Source organism: Pelobates fuscus, chromosome 1, assembly GCF_036172605.1.
Source record: "Pelobates fuscus isolate aPelFus1 chromosome 1, aPelFus1.pri, whole genome shotgun sequence".
Lineage (NCBI taxonomy): Eukaryota > Metazoa > Chordata > Amphibia > Anura > Pelobatidae > Pelobates > Pelobates fuscus.
Window position 1 is genome coordinate 307877187 of NC_086317.1, and position 18067 is coordinate 307895253.

The window sequence follows — 18067 nt, forward strand, 5'->3', positions numbered from 1 at the left end:
CATGATGACCAGCTGAGAAAATTCCAAGTTGGAAAACTGGAATGCGCACCCTCCAAATAAGGTGTCCAGGGCACTGTTAGCACCATAACTGCTACAGCACTCTGTAGTGGCTATGGTGCTAGGGGTGCTTCTTTTCGTGTCTTAAACAGATGTGCAACCCATTCCTTGTCCCTCTTTTTTCATTAAAAAAACAGAAGTAAAACACCTTAAAGGAACAAACAAAACTGTATCTCTAACACTACATCTTCCCTCTGCCTCTGCACCCCCTCCAGTGTCCCAACCCAGCCATGAAATGGTTAAAAACTCTTTAAACACTTACCTGACTCCAGTGCCTTGTCCTCATCCTCCTCCTCCTACTCCTCAGATGTCAGCACGATTCAGGAACCAATGCTGAGTTAAACTGCATGAAACTGCAGGAAGTGCCTCTAGTGGTTGTCAGGCAGACAGCCATTAGAGGCAGTATTAACCCTGCAATGTAAACATTGCAGTTTCTCTAAACATTGCAGGGTTAAGGGGACAGGAACACTGCACCCAAACCACTTTCATGAGATTAAGTGGTCAGGTTCCTATGGTGTCCCTTTAACCCCTTAAGGACCAAACTTCTGGAATAAAAGGGAATCATGACATGTCACACATGTCATGTGTCCTTAAGGGGTTAATATACCTCTCATATTTCTTTATTACAGACAGGCATACAAAAAAAAAGAGGTGGTGCACTCACAGGACTCACAGGAAAATCAATTAGTTTAACAAAAACAGTATTACAATGACAGACAGACAAACAGTCTTGCATAGCTATGTTTGTACAGTATTTTTGTAATGAAAATGTTCTTTCTGCTTTCAGGGAAACTGAGGAGAGGGGTGGATTTTACATTGAAGTCCCATTAGTTTTTGAAGAAGTTAAAGATGCAGATTTCAGCACTGATTTTAAGTGTATAGGCAGCAATGATTATGGTACACAAGTCCTCCCCACTCATATACGACAAGCAGGTAAAAAAAGAAGAATGATTTTATTTATATGGTTTGTGTTTACAGTAAATTGTTAAAATGTTTAGGTTTTTTTCTCCTTTTTTTTAAAGCAGTTATCACTTATTTCATTTAATTATCTGCAAATTAAGACTTTAACAGTGGCGAAAAAACATTTGGGCAGTAGAGGGTTTCACATTTTGTGATGTATTAGATCTTACCATAATATAATAGTGTTATATCATGCATTTACTAATAATATATATTTATCAATACTATATATGAGCATTTATCATTGACTTAAAAGTTGAGCAGCCAGCTGTGGTTTGATTGTTGAAGATAAAGTTAATCTGTTTCAACCAAATGTAACTTCTTTATATATTCAGTAAAGGCTAATTTGGTTGTTTCAATCAAGTTTGCACCACCATTCAGGTGCTTTTTATTTACCTACTAAAATTTAATTATCTTAGTTAAAGGGACACTCCAGGCACCCAGATCACTTCTGCCCATTGGAGTGGTCTGGGTGCCAACTTCCACTACCCTGAACCCTGCAAGTGTAATTATTGCAGTTTTTTTATAAACTGCAATAATTACCTTGCAGGGTTAACTCCATCTCTAGTGGCTGTCTACTAGACAGCCACTAGAGGGCACTTCCTGCTCAATAGCACAGAAAACCTGTGCTAGAGAGTCGCTGGACGTCCTCACGCTGTGTGAGGACCTCCAGCGTCGCTCAATTCCCCATAGGAAAGCATTGAAAAGCATTTTCAATGCTTTCCTATGGGGAGCTCTAATGCGCATGCGCGACATTGCCGCGCATGCACATTAGGTCTCTCCGGCCAGATATTAATTTGAGACTGTCAAAATATGAATATAGGTTGATTTCAGAGGTTATATGTTTATAAATAAAACTGTTAAATAGTGGCTTGTGGTTTTAAGTTGGGTTTAAATACAGTACTTACAAAAACATAACATACAGGGATATCATTTTAATAGGTTGGGTATCAGCTTTTTGATCAAACGAGAGATCTGACGGTCTTTCTGGGGTCAAGAAGGAAACTTTTTCCTAGTCTGATGCAAATTAGAACAATTTTTTGCGTGTTTTTTTGGAACAGCAAACACAGAAGTGAGAAAGGCTGAACTTGATGTGCGCATTTCTCTTTTTAGCCTATTTACAGGGTGACCAGATTCAAGGACACATACAAGTTTCTCCCTTATTTATGAAAACATGTGAAAATGGTTGTCCAGTAGTGTACATAATGCATCATTGACTACTATCTAATTGCATGATTCTTCATTGTCTTATTGCTTAATTCAATACACTTTCTTCTGAATTCTACATACTACAGAGCTACCCTTTTTTCTATGTGCTCCCTATTAATATGTACCGTATATACTCGAGTATGAGCCAACCCGAATATAAGCCGAGGCCCCTAATTTTACCCCAAAAAACTGGGAAAGTGTGCGTGTGTGAGTGCAGTGTGTATGAATGCAGTGTGTGTGTATGAATGCAGTGTGTGTGTGTGTGATGCAGAGTGTGATGCAGAGCCTTGGTGGGGGGGTATTTTTTAATTATTATTTTAATATTGTTTTTTGTTTCATTAATATTTTTTTATTATTATTATTTTTATTTTTATTTTTTTATATATATATTTTTTTAATTATTCTATTATTATTATTTATATATATTAATTTTTTCGTCCCCCCTCCCTGCTTCCTAGCTGGCCAGGGAGGGGGGCTCTCACTCCCTGGTGGTCCAGTGGCATTGGTAGTTCAGTGGGGGGATGAGTGGAGCTGGCAGGGAGCACTTACCTCTCCTGCAGCTCCTGTCAGCTCCCTTCTCCTCCGCGCCGGTCCGGTCAGCTCCCCTGTCACCTCACAGTGTAAGTCTCGCGAGAGCCGCACTATGACCCCGCGGCTCTCGCGAGACTTACACTGGGAGCTGACAGAGGTGCTGAACGGACCGGCGCAGAGGAGAAGGGAGCTGACAGGAGCTGCAGGAGAGGTAAGCGCTCGCTGTCAGCCCCCTGTCTGTATTATGGCAATGTAAATTGCCATAATACAGACAGTGACTCGAGTATAAGACGAGTTGGGGTTTTTCAGCACAAAAAATGTGCTGAAAAACTCGTCTTATACTCGAGTATATACGGTATATGTGATATGTGTCCCAGAAAACATGGTGAATCTGGTCACCCTGCCTAAGTAACTATGTTAAATCACTGCTGGTAAAACCAAAATCCATCATATTTTCTGTGTTTAATAGACAAATAATGACAAATGGACAAGCAATTTTGAAAGCTTTTTTTTTTTCTATTACTCTAATGATTTCTGATGGATCATATGCCATTTTAGATTTTGTAGCCCTTCGGGTATATGAATCAGTTTTAACATAATTTCATGCACATAAACTAATTAATAATTTGAGCACGTGAGATCGTTAATAGCTAATGCGCACACCTTACAATGACGTCACTGGAGGGGACAGCCTACTCTGCTGCCGTTTTGAACCCTAACCAGGGACTGCTGCAGGAAGTAATGTGATTGATGCTTATCGAAGCAACAACCCTGCTTATCTCGTGCACATGATTTTGTAGATTGTGTGCACTTATTATCTATATTGCACACACAAAATAATTAAAGCGTTTGCACAAGTTAACTATATTGTGGGTACCAGCTATTAATGGTGAGCATGAGATAGTACAGCATTCACACAATAAAAAAAATATATTTTTTCTTTCACCTCTGGGGCTCTGTATATTTGTAATTAAGTTGCAGGCTAATTGGTCAGGAATCTGACTAGGAGTGGACGACACTGTTTATATTGGTGGAATATTCATTATAGGAACCTATAGCATAGCACTAATATGTATACAGTGGAGATAAGTTCCTTTAGATCACACAGATTTCTAGTGTTCTCAGAGCTTTATTATCGTATAAGTTCTAATCATATTGTTTAATGTTAATTGCTCTTGTTTGTTACTCAGATGGTTAAACATGTTTGTTATTCTCTGCATTTCTACAGCCTCCCACTTTTCCTGGTACATTGTGGCGGTTCCAGCAGCTTTGATATGCGTGATTATAGCAATAATTTCCATATACAAATACAGGAAATCGGGCGATAAGGAACAGTATACTCTCGCCAAGTCATAAATGGTAAAAATATTTTAACAATTTTAAACTCGCATAACAACTTTGTGGTTAACCATGTGCTTCCCAGTATGCTCCCTGCACCCAATATAAAAACTGGTGTATCTGCTCATCATTTTGAAAATGCCATGATGTTAGATAAGTTTAGAACTTATAATGCATTATTATACCTCCCAAGTGTCCCTATTTGGGAGGGACAGTATCTATTTTGTGCCCAAACTCCTCTTTACCTCTTTTCTGTCCTCTTTTCTAGGAGCTATATATTGCTGAGTGTATAATAGAGTTCCACACAACAATACTCACAGTAATGTGCCTAAATGTGTTTAAACTGCAATAGATGTGTTTATAAATCAGTACATTGTTCAATCAAATGTTCTTGTTTTAAATTACATTTACTTTGCAAACATTGTTATTAGTAAGTCACCACACATTTCTCAGAATAGCCACTCACCACTCGCCTTCCCCCAAAATTAAAGTCTCCATCTTTGTCTATATGAAAGGTTCGTAGGTATTATTTTATTTTAGCAAGGTGGTGCGCAACCCGACCCATGACAGTAAAATAGATAAATAGGTAATGATACAAATCTACATGGTTTAATTGATGAATGGGGAACTGTGAAATAATGGGGTAACTACACATTATTTATGAGGGAGTTCTTCTTGTTATTATTGCCATTTATATAACGCCAACAGATTCCGCAGCGCTTTACAATATTTTGAGAGGGGGGATTTAACTGTAAATAGGACAATTACAAGAAAACTTACAGGAACGGTAGGTTGAAGAGGGCCCTGCTCAAACAAGCTTACAGTCTATAGGAGGTGGGGTATAAAACACATTAGGACAGGAAAGAGCAATCAAATAAGGTGGGAGTGAAGCAGAGCTGGAGGAGATCCTTTCCCTGGAGTTCAGTGGGGATTTTTTCCAGGGAGTCTAGTGCTGTCATATTTATGCTCATCTTGCTTTGCTTCCCTGCCAATTTCTGATGCTGATACCGGAGTGACATCATAATCTGGGGGGGGGGGGGTCTCTAAGGTGGCCAGACAGCTTCAGGTGTACCCCCTGCTTGTGGTGTGGGTACATGTACCGCAGGTTGAGAACTGGTGCACTAGAACATTGGCTAGCACTATGTAGAAATTACATTTTATTATATGCACATCAGGTTCACTTTAACTACTTGTTGAAGGATTTGCATGATTAATATTCTCCATTTAAACATTCATTTCCTTTAGATTACAGCATTTAAGGGGCAACAGTGGGAAGCGCCAAAGAATGAATCATGTAGCTTTATGTTCCACCCTGAACTTTACAGAACTTGGCTCTTGTAAGGTAAAATGAACTTAAAGGGTTACTTCTAGCATCATAACCACTACACCCCAGCTTCCATAGAGTAAAACAATGCTCTCTTAATTACACCTAATAAGCCTTCCTAGTTATATTAGCAGGACATGGCAGCTAGCTGTTTAAAGTAACCTGCCGCATGTTAAAGGAAACAAATGCTGAGATAGGAGATCTCTCGACACCGCTTCCTGTTTACTAGCCTGGTGTACAACTCTCCTGACCCCATGACGCTAGACACCTAGGAAAAGAGACTCTAAAGTCACTACCTTTCCTAAGCACCACCAAGTGGAGGATAGTGTCATAATTGAAGTATGTGTAATTGTGTATAATTGAGTCTTGCTGTATACAGAGCCGACCTTAGGTGTGTGCGAGCTGTGCGGCTGCACAGCTTCCACGTGACCAGGTGACAGGAGTGCAGAAGAACTAAAACAGGTACCCGGGTGGAGGATTTTATTATTCTCCACCTGGGTCTATGAAAAAAAAATACAGAGGCAGCGGGGGCGGGGCTTACTGAGCGGCGGGGGCAGGGCTTATCACAAGGCGGAGGTGGGGCCAATACCTACCAGAAGCCCCTGGTAACTGCTGTACAGGAAGAGGGAAGGAGGAAGGAATCCGTGCTTTTCCAACAACCATCTGCACTCTCCCTTCCAGCCATAATGAAAAGAGGTAAGTGTGTGTGTGTAACTGCGTGTGTGTGTGTGTGTGTGTGTGTGTGTGTGATTGTCTGTCTGTGACTGCCTGCCTGTGTGTGTGTGTGAATGTCTGTCTGTGACTGCCTGCCTGTGTGTGTTACTGTCTGTCTGTGTGACTGCCTGCCTGAATGTGTGTGTGTGTGTGTGACTGTCTGTCTGTGTGACTGCCTGTGTGTGTGTGTGTGTGTGTGTGTGTGTGTGTGTGTGTGTGTGTGACTGTATGTGTGACTACCTGCCTGAGTGTGTGTGTGTGTGTGATTTTCTGCCTGTGTGTGTATGACAGTCTGCCTGTGTGTGACTGTAACTGTGTGTGACTCCAATTGTGTGTGTTGCTGTAGCTGTGCCTTTGTGTGTGCCTGGGCCTGTATGTGTGACTATCTGCCTTTAACTGAGTGTGTGTGTGCCTATCAGTGTGCGTGAGTGCCTGCATGTCTCTAACTGAATGTGTATGACTGTCTGCTTGTAATGGAGTATTTGTGACTGTCTGCTTGTGACTGTTTGTGTGACTGTTTGCCTATAACTGCGTGTGTGACTGTGTGCCTGTAACTGTTCGTGATTGTGTGCCTGTAACTGTGTGTGACTGTCTGCCTTTAACTGTGTGTTTGCCACTGTGACTGTCTGCCTTTAACTGAGCATGTGTGACTGTCTGCCTGAGAGAAAAAGAGAGAGAGAGTGTGTGTGTGTGTCTGACTGTCTGCTTGTAACTGTTTGTGTTACTGTCTGCCTTTGCCTGTGTGTGTGACTGTATACAGGCAGCTTGGTGGGGGGGGGGGCACCGTAAAGACTTTTCGCACAGGGAGCCTAATGGCCTAAGGCCGGCCCTGCTTGTATAGGTATATCTAATGTAAGATATTAGGTGGTATGGTAGGGGCTCATAAGTGTGTGTTTGGGATGTGGCTCTTGGAGCTGGGGTGGAAGGGGAGCATTGTATTCTTGAATGCAATTAACAAAATACCTCTGACCTCTTGGGTCAGTACTAGTTACAGCACACTCAAAGCGTACATTAATTTGACAGTATTTAGCTCACAAACTTAATCTGTGATATGGAAAATACGTAAATGAGTGAAGGAGACCTGAGCAGTGACAAATATATGATGTATGCAATGATCCCAGCACCATTTTGCTTGATTTAGGGGTGAGGGGAATACCGTGAATAGAATGATGGTGTCTTTATGCCATAGACCACCACAACTACAGCTGGTACCGGGGGTCTTAAGCAGCACCAATAAAATGCATGTGCATGGGGGTGGGGGGGTCTTTAACACCAGCAGATTTATTTTAATAACACTAAGAAATGCTTTACTAAGGCAAACATTAAACGGATGTCTGGGCATGAACTGCTTTCCTTTAGCATTCAGAATATAAACATAATTTGTATGGACGTAAATTGATAGGTTCCCATTAATGATAATCATCTAACTTACTATGGCATGAGAACTAAAAATAAGCATATGGATAAAGTAGGACACCATAAAACGTGTTCTTTACATTTTAAACCTAGATTGCATGGCTAAGAGTTCCACGGCAAAAGTTCCTACCTACTGTATTCCACATGCATTAAATCCCTCTTATATGGTTCCACATATAGAAATATAAAAAGAAAAAAATAAATAAATGTAAACTGACTTAAACAGTGTTACTCACTGAACAGGCAATAGTGGAGAAATGACAAGGTAACTGCAAATTTCAGATCAAAACTTCGGAATGGGAAAATTCTCCAATTCAGCTACTCTTTGAATTGCTGTAGTTATGTTTATTAAACACCTTGTCAGTCCTCCACAATAAAACAGAACGAAAGAATAGGTAGCGGGTAACAGACCTAGTCCCAAACCCAGATGGAACAGTCACCAGTACCGAACCAAATGGGGCAGTCCCAGTCTGGCTCCGCTTAGCCTATTGTACCGCAGGGAGACTCCAGGGGTCTCCAGGGGCTTAACCCCTAAACTATATAAATGCCAAACAGACAGAAGCAAATGCTCAAGGTCTCAAAACTTAAAAAAGTAAATGAGACCCTAGGCATACCTGGAAATACGTATAGAGTTTAGGAAAAATAATATACACAGATACTGGAGGCTGGATCCCCCTAGCCAGGGAGGACAGTGCTACAAAATAAGTAATAAAATAAATCAAAATAGATAAAAGAACAAAAAAAACCAAATGAATGAAGTATATACAACTAGTACATTCTCTACTGTCTAATGGATCTGGGATAAAGTCAGAAGACAGAGGACTATTCTGGGATAGAGGGACAAAAAATAATAAACAATCCTTTAATGTTAATAATCAATGAATATATCCATATCCCTGCCTCTGATGCTTACCCAGCCATATAGAGTAAATGAGTAGATAAATAAATCAACATAAAACAAAATAAATGAAGTATATACAGCTAATGCGATCTCTACTGTCTAATGGATCTGGGATATAGTCCAAAGAAGAAGGGCTATTATGGGATAGAGGGACAGAACATAAATGAACATCCTTTAAAGTAAATAATCAATGAATATATCCAAATCCCTGTCCCTGCTGTTTACCCAGCCCTGTATATAAAGCCAGGGCCGGATTAACATAGGGGCTGATGGAGCTGCAGCTCCAGGCCCAGGCCCATGGAATAGGCCCATTGGTTTAAAAAAAAAAAAAAAAAAAATTTGGAAATTTTTGAAATTTTTTTTTTTTACACACTACTCTTAGGGTTGCCAGGTATTTCTCATGTATCTCTTAGGATTGCCAGGTATTTCTCAGAAGTATTTCTCAGGTATTTGAGGCTTCCTAGCCGGTGCCGGTATTGCAGTAATACCTGCAATACAAATGTCTGTCTCAGTATAAACATAGATTATTCTGCAATACCAGCGCCGGCCAGTAGGGGTCGCTGTTTGTGTGGAGAGAGGCAGTGATAAGAAGTTACGGCATCTCCCTCCCTGCCTCTCTCTACTGTCTGATCTGCGGGGGAGCAGCTCTGCACAGAGAGTCCAGACAGCAGCTCCGAGACATGGGGACGCTGAGACATTGGGACACTGGGGAACATGGGGACCCTGAGCATGGACGTCCGCAGGAATTTTTCCGTGGGGGGGCGGGGGGCATAATTGTAATGACATCCATGCTTGGCCCCTTTTTGACAGTGTCATGAAAGGGAAGGAGCATAGTCATTTTCACATAAAGCAAGGATGAATAGCGTTTTCACAACTATGGTGTCAGGAATATATGTTTGTATTCCTGACACTATAGTGTTCCTTTCATCAAATTACAGGAACATTCTGGTCACCATAACAACTTTATCTAAATGAAAATGCTGTGGTGCAAGGAGGCCCCCGGGTGCTCTTTCTTTGAAGGGGTGAAACCGCTCTCAAATGGTTTACCCCCAAAGGCTTCCTTCAGCTCCAGTTCTCCAGGTCGCTCAATGGTATTCGACTTCTGAAACAGAGTGTCAGGAAGTGCAGATTGACGTTGGGCATGGGTGCCGCTGATTGGCTAGAGTGGTCAGCTGACACTCTAAGCCAATCGCTAGTTCCCGATTCATAAAAATGTTTTACGTTTTTATGAAATGGGAGCTACTGATTGGCTTAGAGTGCTAGCTGACCCATCTAGCCAATCAGCGGCACCCCTACCCAGCGGCCCTCTGTGTTTCCTGACACTCAGTAAATAAAAGTGAACACATTAACACTGATATTGTTTGTTTTTACCTGGGGAGATGAGAAGGTCCAAAGTTTCACTGCCAGGCCCAGGTACCAACGCCTTATGATGTGGTGTCCAGAATGAAGTGCTCCAATCTCATTTTCTTCTCCTTCATTTGACACAGTCTTCTTTGTCTTCTGAGTCTCCTTCTGCTCCTTTACCTTTCTGCTACTTTCTGCTTATTTTGCGCCCTTCTGCTCCTTTGTCTTTCTGATCCCCTTCTGCTCCTTGATGGCTCTTCCTGCTCCTTGATGGCCCTTCCTGCTTCTGGCAGACCATTCCTGCTTCTTACTGCCCTTCCTGCTTCTTTCTGCCCCTTCCAGCTTCTTGCAGCCCCTTGCTGATCCTTTCTGTTCCTTCTGATTCTTCCTGCCCCTTCCTGCTCCTTGCTGCCCCTTCCTGCTCCTTGCAGACCCTTCCTGCTCCTTGCAGACCCTTCCTGCTCCTTGCAGACCTTTCCTGCTTTTTGCAGACCCTTCCTACTCCTTTCTGCCCCTTCTTTCTCCTTGCTGCCCCTTCCTACTCCTAGCAGACCCTTACTACTCCTTGCTGACCCCTCCTGCCCCTTGCAGACCCTTTCTACTCCTTGCTGACCCCGCCTGCTCCTTGCTGCCTCTTCCTACTCCATGCTGTCTCTTCCTACTACTTGCTGCCCCTTCCTTCTCCTTGCAGACCCTTCCTGCTCCTTGCAGACCATTCCTGCTCCTTGCTGCCTCTTCCTTTTCCTTGCTGACCCCTCTTGCTCCTTGCAGACCCTTCCTACTCCTTGGTGACCCCTCCTGCTCCTTGCAGACCGTCCCTACCCCTTCCTGCTGCCCCTTCCTATTCCTTGCTGACCCCTCCTGCCTCTTGCAGACCCTTTCTACTCCTTGCTGACCCCTCCTGCTTCTTGCTGACCCCTCCTGCTCCTTGCTGCTCCTTCTACTTTACCCTCCTGCTCCTTGAAAACCTTTCGACCCCTTCCTGCTTCTTGCAGCCCCTTTCTATTCCTTTCTGACCCCTCCTGCCCCTTGCAGAACTTTACCTTCCTCTATGCGGTATCCCCCACCCCCCATCCCTCACTTACCTGCTCTGTAGGCTGCCTCTGTGCTGCTCCCCTGCGGTTTCAGTCATGAGAGAGAGAGGCAGGGATAAGCTGTAGCTTCCTGCCTTTCTCCATTCACAGCGCCACCTACTGGACAGCGCTGGTATTGCACTGTATTCTCACACTAAAACGAAAAATAGCAGCACAAGCTGAAAAATCCAGGAGGGGGAAGGGGGAGGCAAGTATCCCCCTTTACCCCCCCATTCGGACGCCCATGACCCTGAGACACTAGGGACACAGTTGCCCCATGTCTCCCAGTGGCCCCTAGTCTGTGTCCCCATGTCTCCCAGCCACTGTCCCTAGTTGCTCAGTGGCCCCATGTCTCCCAGTGTCCCCATGTCTCTAAGTGTCCCCTAGTGTCCTAGTGACATCAGGACACTGGGAGACATGAGTACACAGACTCTAAGGGACACTGGGAGACATGGGGATACAAACACTAGGGGACACTGGGCGACATGGGGACACTGAGAGGCATGGAGACACAGGGAGACATGGGGACACTGGGCGACTTTGAGACATAGGAGACATGGCAGTGTCCCCATGTCTCCCAGGCAGTGTCCCTAGTATCTCAGTATCCCCATGTGTCCCTGGTGTCTCTCAGTGTCTGTAGTGTGCCAGTGTCCCTAGTGTCTCAGTGTTCCCTAGACTCCCAAAGTCCCCTAGTCTCCCAATGTCTCTGTGTCCCCATGTCTCCTAGTGTCTCAGTGTCCCCTAGTATAAAAGAAAAAATATCAGGCACTCACTATGATAGATTTAGGCAGGTTTATTGGACACCGCAACGTTTCGACCTGTACCCAGGTCTTTATCAAGTCTCCAATGTCCCCTATGTATCAGTGTCTCTCAGTGCCCCATGTCTCTCTGTGCCCATAGTGTCTCTGTGCCCGTAGTGTATCTGTGCCCATAGTGTCTCTGTGCCCGTAGTGTCTCTGTGCCCGTAGTGTCTGTGTCCCCTAGTATAAAAGAAAAAAATCTCAGGCACTCACTGTGATAGCTTTAAGCAGGTTTATTGGACACCACAACATTTTGACCTGTACCCAGGTTTTTATCAAGTTTCCAGTGTCCCCTATATATCACAGTGTCTCAGTGCCCCATGTCTCCCCGTGTCCCCTCGTGTCTGTCACCCAGTGTCCCCAAGAGTCTCAGATTTCACAGGTCTCCCAGTGTTCCCTAGTATCTGTGTCCCCATGTCTCCCAGTGTCCCAATGTCTCTCAATGTTCCCTAGTGACATGGGGACCCCGGGAGACATGAGGACACAAACACTAAGGGACTGGGAGACATAGGGACACAGACATTCCCCCTTTTTGTGTATGTTCGTCCTTTCGGCCGTTCTGGTTATGTGATTTGTGTCAGTAGCCCACCCTTTCACCACATCCATAGACTTCCTGCTTTACTGGACACTGCTGTTAGGGGGTATGGGTTTACTTGAAAGATGAAAGCATGAGATTAGCAAAGGGGTTGTGTTTTCTCATAGTTGCATCCTATGAGTTTCCCTACAGCATCATCTCCATCAGATACATGACGCTTAGGAGGTAGGATTGTTTTAGTGTTTTTGGTCAATAAGATTTTGTAATTAGGCCCATCATAATTATCAGCACCAGGCCCACTGGGCTCTTAATCCGGCCCTGTATAAAGCCATAGCCTGCTCCAAAGTTAGTGCTTAGACCTAATTCGTAATCTATATAGTATAGGTCCTCAGCTCTCAGATGCAGATACAGTTAATCAAAACAAAAACAAATCAAAAAAACAATAATAGTCAGACTGTATCACAGAGATGCTGCAAGCAGGAAATAGAGCAATAAAGTGAGAGAAGCGTAGGATATAATAGGGGGTCAGTACTAAATGTACTTGACAAATGTAGTTATAAAGCCTCTCTCCCTTTTCAGCTAGCTAGATAGACATAGTAGAGAAAGAAAGAGAATCAATCAAAAAACGGTGATACAGAGCATAATCAAAAAATGCTCCACACCCAAAGTGTTTAGTCAGTGCCCATGTGAGAAACACAAAAATTAATAAATGCTAAAAGCGCCCCTATGTCATGCACCTTCGTCAGGGGCCTGGTCCCTGACGAAGGTGCATGACATAGGGGCGCTTTTAGCATTTATTAATTTTTGTGTTTCTCACATGGGCACTGACTAAACACTTTGGGTGTGGAGCATTTTTTGATTATGCTCTGTATCACCGTTTTTTGATTGATTCTCTTTCTTTCTCTACTATGTCTATCTAGCTAGCTGAAAAGGGAGAGAGGCTTTATAACTACATTTGTCAAGTACATTTAGTACTGACCCCCTATTATATCCTACGCTTCTCTCACTTTATTGCTCTATTTCCTGCTTGCAGCATCTCTGTGATACAGTCTGACTATTATTGTTTTTTTGATTTGTTTTTGTTTTGATTAACTGTATCTGCATCTGAGAGCTGAGGACCTATACTATATAGATTACGAATTAGGTCTAAGCACTAACTTTGGAGCAGGCTATGGCTTTATATACAGGGCTGGGTAAACAGCAGGGACAGGGATTTGGATATATTCATTGATTATTTACTTTAAAGGATGTTCATTTATGTTCTGTCCCTCTATCCCATAATAGCCCTTCTTCTTTGGACTATATCCCAGATCCATTAGACAGTAGAGATCGCATTAGCTGTATATACTTCATTTATTTTGTTTTATGTTGATTTATTTATCTACTCATTTACTCTATATGGCTGGGTAAGCATCAGAGGCAGGGATATGGATATATTCATTGATTATTAACATTAAAGGATTGTTTATTATTTTTTGTCCCTCTATCCCAGAATAGTCCTCTGTCTTCTGACTTTATCCCAGATCCATTAGACAGTAGAGAATGTACTAGTTGTATATACTTCATTCATTTGTTTTTTTTTGTTCTTTTATCTATTTTGATTTATTTTATTACTTATTTTGTAGCACTGTCCTCCCTGGCTAGGGGGATCCAGCCTCCAGTATCTGTGTATATTATTTTTCCTAAACTCTATACGTATTTCCAGGTATGCCTAGGGTCTCATTTACTTTTTTAAGTTTTGAGACCTTGAGCATTTGCTTCTGTCTGTTTGGCAGTCCTCCACAATTCCCTGTTTAGTGAGAACCCATGAACTGAAAACCAAATTACGGTATATCATTTCTACTAAAATAGCTTTTTCAATTCAGCTCTTTTCTTTAAACTTGTTTTAGCCTAGCTTTTGCAATCATATTTTTAATTCACCACAATTCACAAAAAGGGTGAATAAACCCTTTTAAATTGTCTGTGCTTTTACCTTCATGAACACGGAATTGAAATGAATTGAAAACTAAAATTGCAAAATGTGGGCAACCATAACTAATGTCACATAGCATGCAGGGTGAGGTAATTAATCTATTACCCCGTGAAACCTATTGTTATACTATATCAGATAACTGCACTAAATAAAAATAACAAAAGCATACTTTTCCAATTGACATAATCTTAATTTATAAACAGTTATTTCTTTGTAAAACATACGTTCACTGGGAAAGTATTTGTAAGTATGTGAAATAAACACCAAATAAAATGGTTTGGCAAATACCCAAGCAACTTTCCATTATTGCAACATCAGATAAATTATGACATGTTTTATTGATACAAAGGAAATGATTTTGCACGTTTTAGAGAAGTGTTCTGTCGTTTGTTTGAGATATTTTTACTAATATTTGCTCAGCCAACTTAACATGATGTATTACATCTAGATAAGAAATATCTAGATTCTTTCCGATCCCACACTTCCATGTATTCTAATCCCTTGAGGTGGCTATTTATATGGCAAAATACCTTACAAAGGGACATATTTAGTAAACGGTATATTTGTGGTAAATTGACAACTGCATTGCAAATTTACAATAAAAGCTGAGTTGAAAATAAAAATCTCTACACCTTAGCTAAGTTGAAAATATTCCTCAAATTAGTTCGCTGTTTATCAAATAGACCCCATAGTGTGACAAAAATAATTACAAATATCACCAACTAAACAATCTTAAACAAAGCAAAATAAGAAAATCCACGCTTTATAATCATAGAATAATGGAAAATAATTATACAATATAGAAATGACCATATCTAAATACTTATATAATATAAACAATTTAAGACTGACATTTTAAGTGAAGGGTTTGGTCTCTAGTTAGGCCAGATGAGCAGATATGTTAATTTGATTATTTTTATACATGTATCCATTGACATCTATAGGAATATTGGTATTGAGTTATCAGTAACAAATCTATATCTAGCCTCAGAATTCAGCCCTTTTGATCTTTAATCTTACTATGGGTTTTACAGTATTGAAATGGTAAATATATGAAATAAACTATATCATATGATAAATAGGGGTCAGAACACTAATGTGTAATGTATATTAATAAAATCCATTTGTTTTATTATTTTGTGAACATTTTGAGGTCTCATGTAATAATACAGATTATTATGATGAATCTTCAGCATATCCCGGTATATACTGCATTAGAAGGGTGTAAAGGACTCCTGTTTTAAAATGTAAAAAGAGGCACAGGGAATAGGTTACACATCTGTTTGACACCTAACTCCACATGCCAGTAGTGTTTCAGTGTCTATCTATAATACCTTTGCAAAAGGTATTCAGATCCTTGCCCAATTTACACATCAAACTGAAAAACGGTTTATATATTGACCTTTATATATTAAGTATTTAATAAATAAATAGAGAGAGGTTTAATACAGCTCCTCCTCTTTTACCTCAATTTGTTACATTTACTTGATCTGTGAACATAATGGCAGGAAAATCGTAGTGTACTGCAAAATATATACATTTTTATATTGTGTACATATTTTGGCCCATTTTCACACCCTTTTGGTTCATCTGATTTATTATAAGATTATTATTATTTTTTTTGCTATGCAAAAGTCTAATGGGTAAATCTGGCCTCTTCAGGAGATACATTAAAGTGACAACAATGTTTCTCTAAAAGTCCCGCTCTGGGAAAACTCATTGGTTAGACTTGAGAAGATAGAGCATTCAACAGTTGTAAGAGAGAGCGTACTTAAAGGGACACTATAGTCACCTGAACAACTTTAGCTTAATGAAGCAGTTTTGGCGTATAGAACATGCCTCTGCAGCCTCACTGCTCAATCCTCTGCCATTTAGGAGTTAAATCCCTTTGTTTATGAACCCTAGTCACACCTCCCTGCATGTGACTTGCACAGCCTTCCATAAACACTTCCTGTAAAGAGAGCACTATTTAGGCTTTCTTTATTGCAAGTTCTGTTTAATTAAGATTTTCTTATCCCCTGCTGTGTTAATAGCTTGCTAGACCCTGCAAGAGCCTCCTGTATGTGACTAAAGTTCAATTTAGAGATTGAGATACAATTATTTAAGGTAAATTACATCTGTTTGAAAGTGAAACCAGTTTTTTTTTTTCATGCAGGCTCTGTCAATCATAGCCAGGGGAGGTGTGGCTAGGGCTGCATAAACAGAAACAAAGTGATTTAACTCCTAAATGACAGTGAATTGAGCAGTGAAATTGCAGGGGAATGATCTATACACTAAAACTGCTTTATTTAGCTAAAATAATTTAGGTGACTATAGTGTTCCTTTAATCTATATCAGTTAGCAAAATGGGTTTGAAATGCCAGTTAGCAATGTCGGGTCAATTATCTGACAGTGGTGGCTACATCCCAAAACTCAGACAATGCAAATAAAAGGCCACCGTCATTAACGCACAAACAAGCAAGGAGGAGACTTGTGAGAGAAGTCAAAAATAAGCCCTCAGTCCCTTTAAAGAAGCTATGGAGGACATTGGCTGAGACTGGAGAAAATGTGCATCAGTCAGAAATTTCAAGATCATCAAACAAAGAAAGATGACAAGAAAGACATTACTCAAGACCGGCGACATAAAAGCACACCTGGAGTCGAAATAGAAAAAAATCTATTGTGGTCACATGAGACGAAGATAGAGCTTTTTGGCCAGAAACACAATCCAAAAGCAACAAACATTTGAACATTCCACAGTGTCCCAGTCAAAGTCCTAATCTCAGTCAAACTGAGAAGAATCTGTCAAATACCCGCAGCTCTTGTGCAAAGCAGATTGGTGCTAACTCCAAAAGGGCTTCAACATGTTATTAAAGCAAACAATGTCTGGATTTTCTTTGAAATATTTAAAACCTATACATAATTTTGACTTTAAAATTGTTGTTTAGAGCAGATGGGTTTATAATAGAAACAATCTTCTTTGAGCATTTATAAGTATGTATCATATGTAATCCAAACAAAACCCCCAAAACAAACATATTCAAGAATACTGAGTACTTTTTATGCAAACATCCACAGAGTAAATCTTAGGGATTCATTCCTGCTTTAAGAAGGATTATCCAGATTCTTTCCCCAAAAAATGTATGTATGTATTGTGCTAGTTATAGTTACTGTCTCCTACAAGTATAAACAAGCTGGTACTTTGCATATAACATACTGTATATGCTGCTGATGGGTTGTCATTGGTACAATGCAATATAACTTAACTAACCTTCTGCTTTATGTGGTTTTTTTTTAGGTAGCATGCCATGGTCTTCATTTCAAAAACCGAATAGAAATATATTTGTCTGAAATATGAACATCGTTTTATATTAAATAAAGTATAAAGAGAGTGTTTTAGCTGTTTACACAAATACATTTTATTTTTTTAAATGCATGCATATGTGTTATGCTTCCAATAAATCATGTGTAGATATTAAGAGCTGTAACAAGAAACAATGCCAAAGTCTTAAAATTGTATGTGTGTTTATTTACTAAAATGGGAATTGTGAAACCCTGGAGGGTGAAGTTACAATTTTAAGCTAAAATAGCTGATTTAAAAAAATAAATAAATCTTTTTCTACTAATTTTGTATGCGTAGATATATAATGTATATTTATATATTATATTGTATGTTGTATCGCCAAACACTGCACAGTTAATTGTGTAACTGCCTTTTTGCACTACTACCTGCTATTTTATTGATTGGATTGGGTCGGAAACCACACTTATTTGTGCTGCATGTGCAGATTTTGTTTCACTTTGGAACATTATAACTGTAACATTTACCAAAGCGCCTGAGCACCGTATGCTATATATTCTTTGCTATTCTATACATTTTCGTCCAGGACAAAAATAGGTCCAGGCATTTCAGA

The 18067-nt window shown here is 40.6% G+C and overlaps 1 protein-coding gene across 1 annotated transcript in view; it reads left to right on the forward strand.

Moving 5' to 3' along the window:
• Positions 1–17705, forward strand: part of IL1R2 (interleukin 1 receptor type 2) — a 31754-nt gene extending 14049 nt beyond the window's left edge. Inside the window, exons 8-10 of the mRNA XM_063458427.1 lie at positions 845–990; positions 3986–4116; positions 17452–17705. Coding sequence (XP_063314497.1) covers positions 845–990; positions 3986–4113 — 274 coding nt within the window. The 3' untranslated portion in view covers positions 4114–4116; positions 17452–17705. The remainder of the gene's footprint in view (positions 1–844; positions 991–3985; positions 4117–17451) is intronic.
• Positions 17706–18067: the final 362 nt, after the last annotated feature.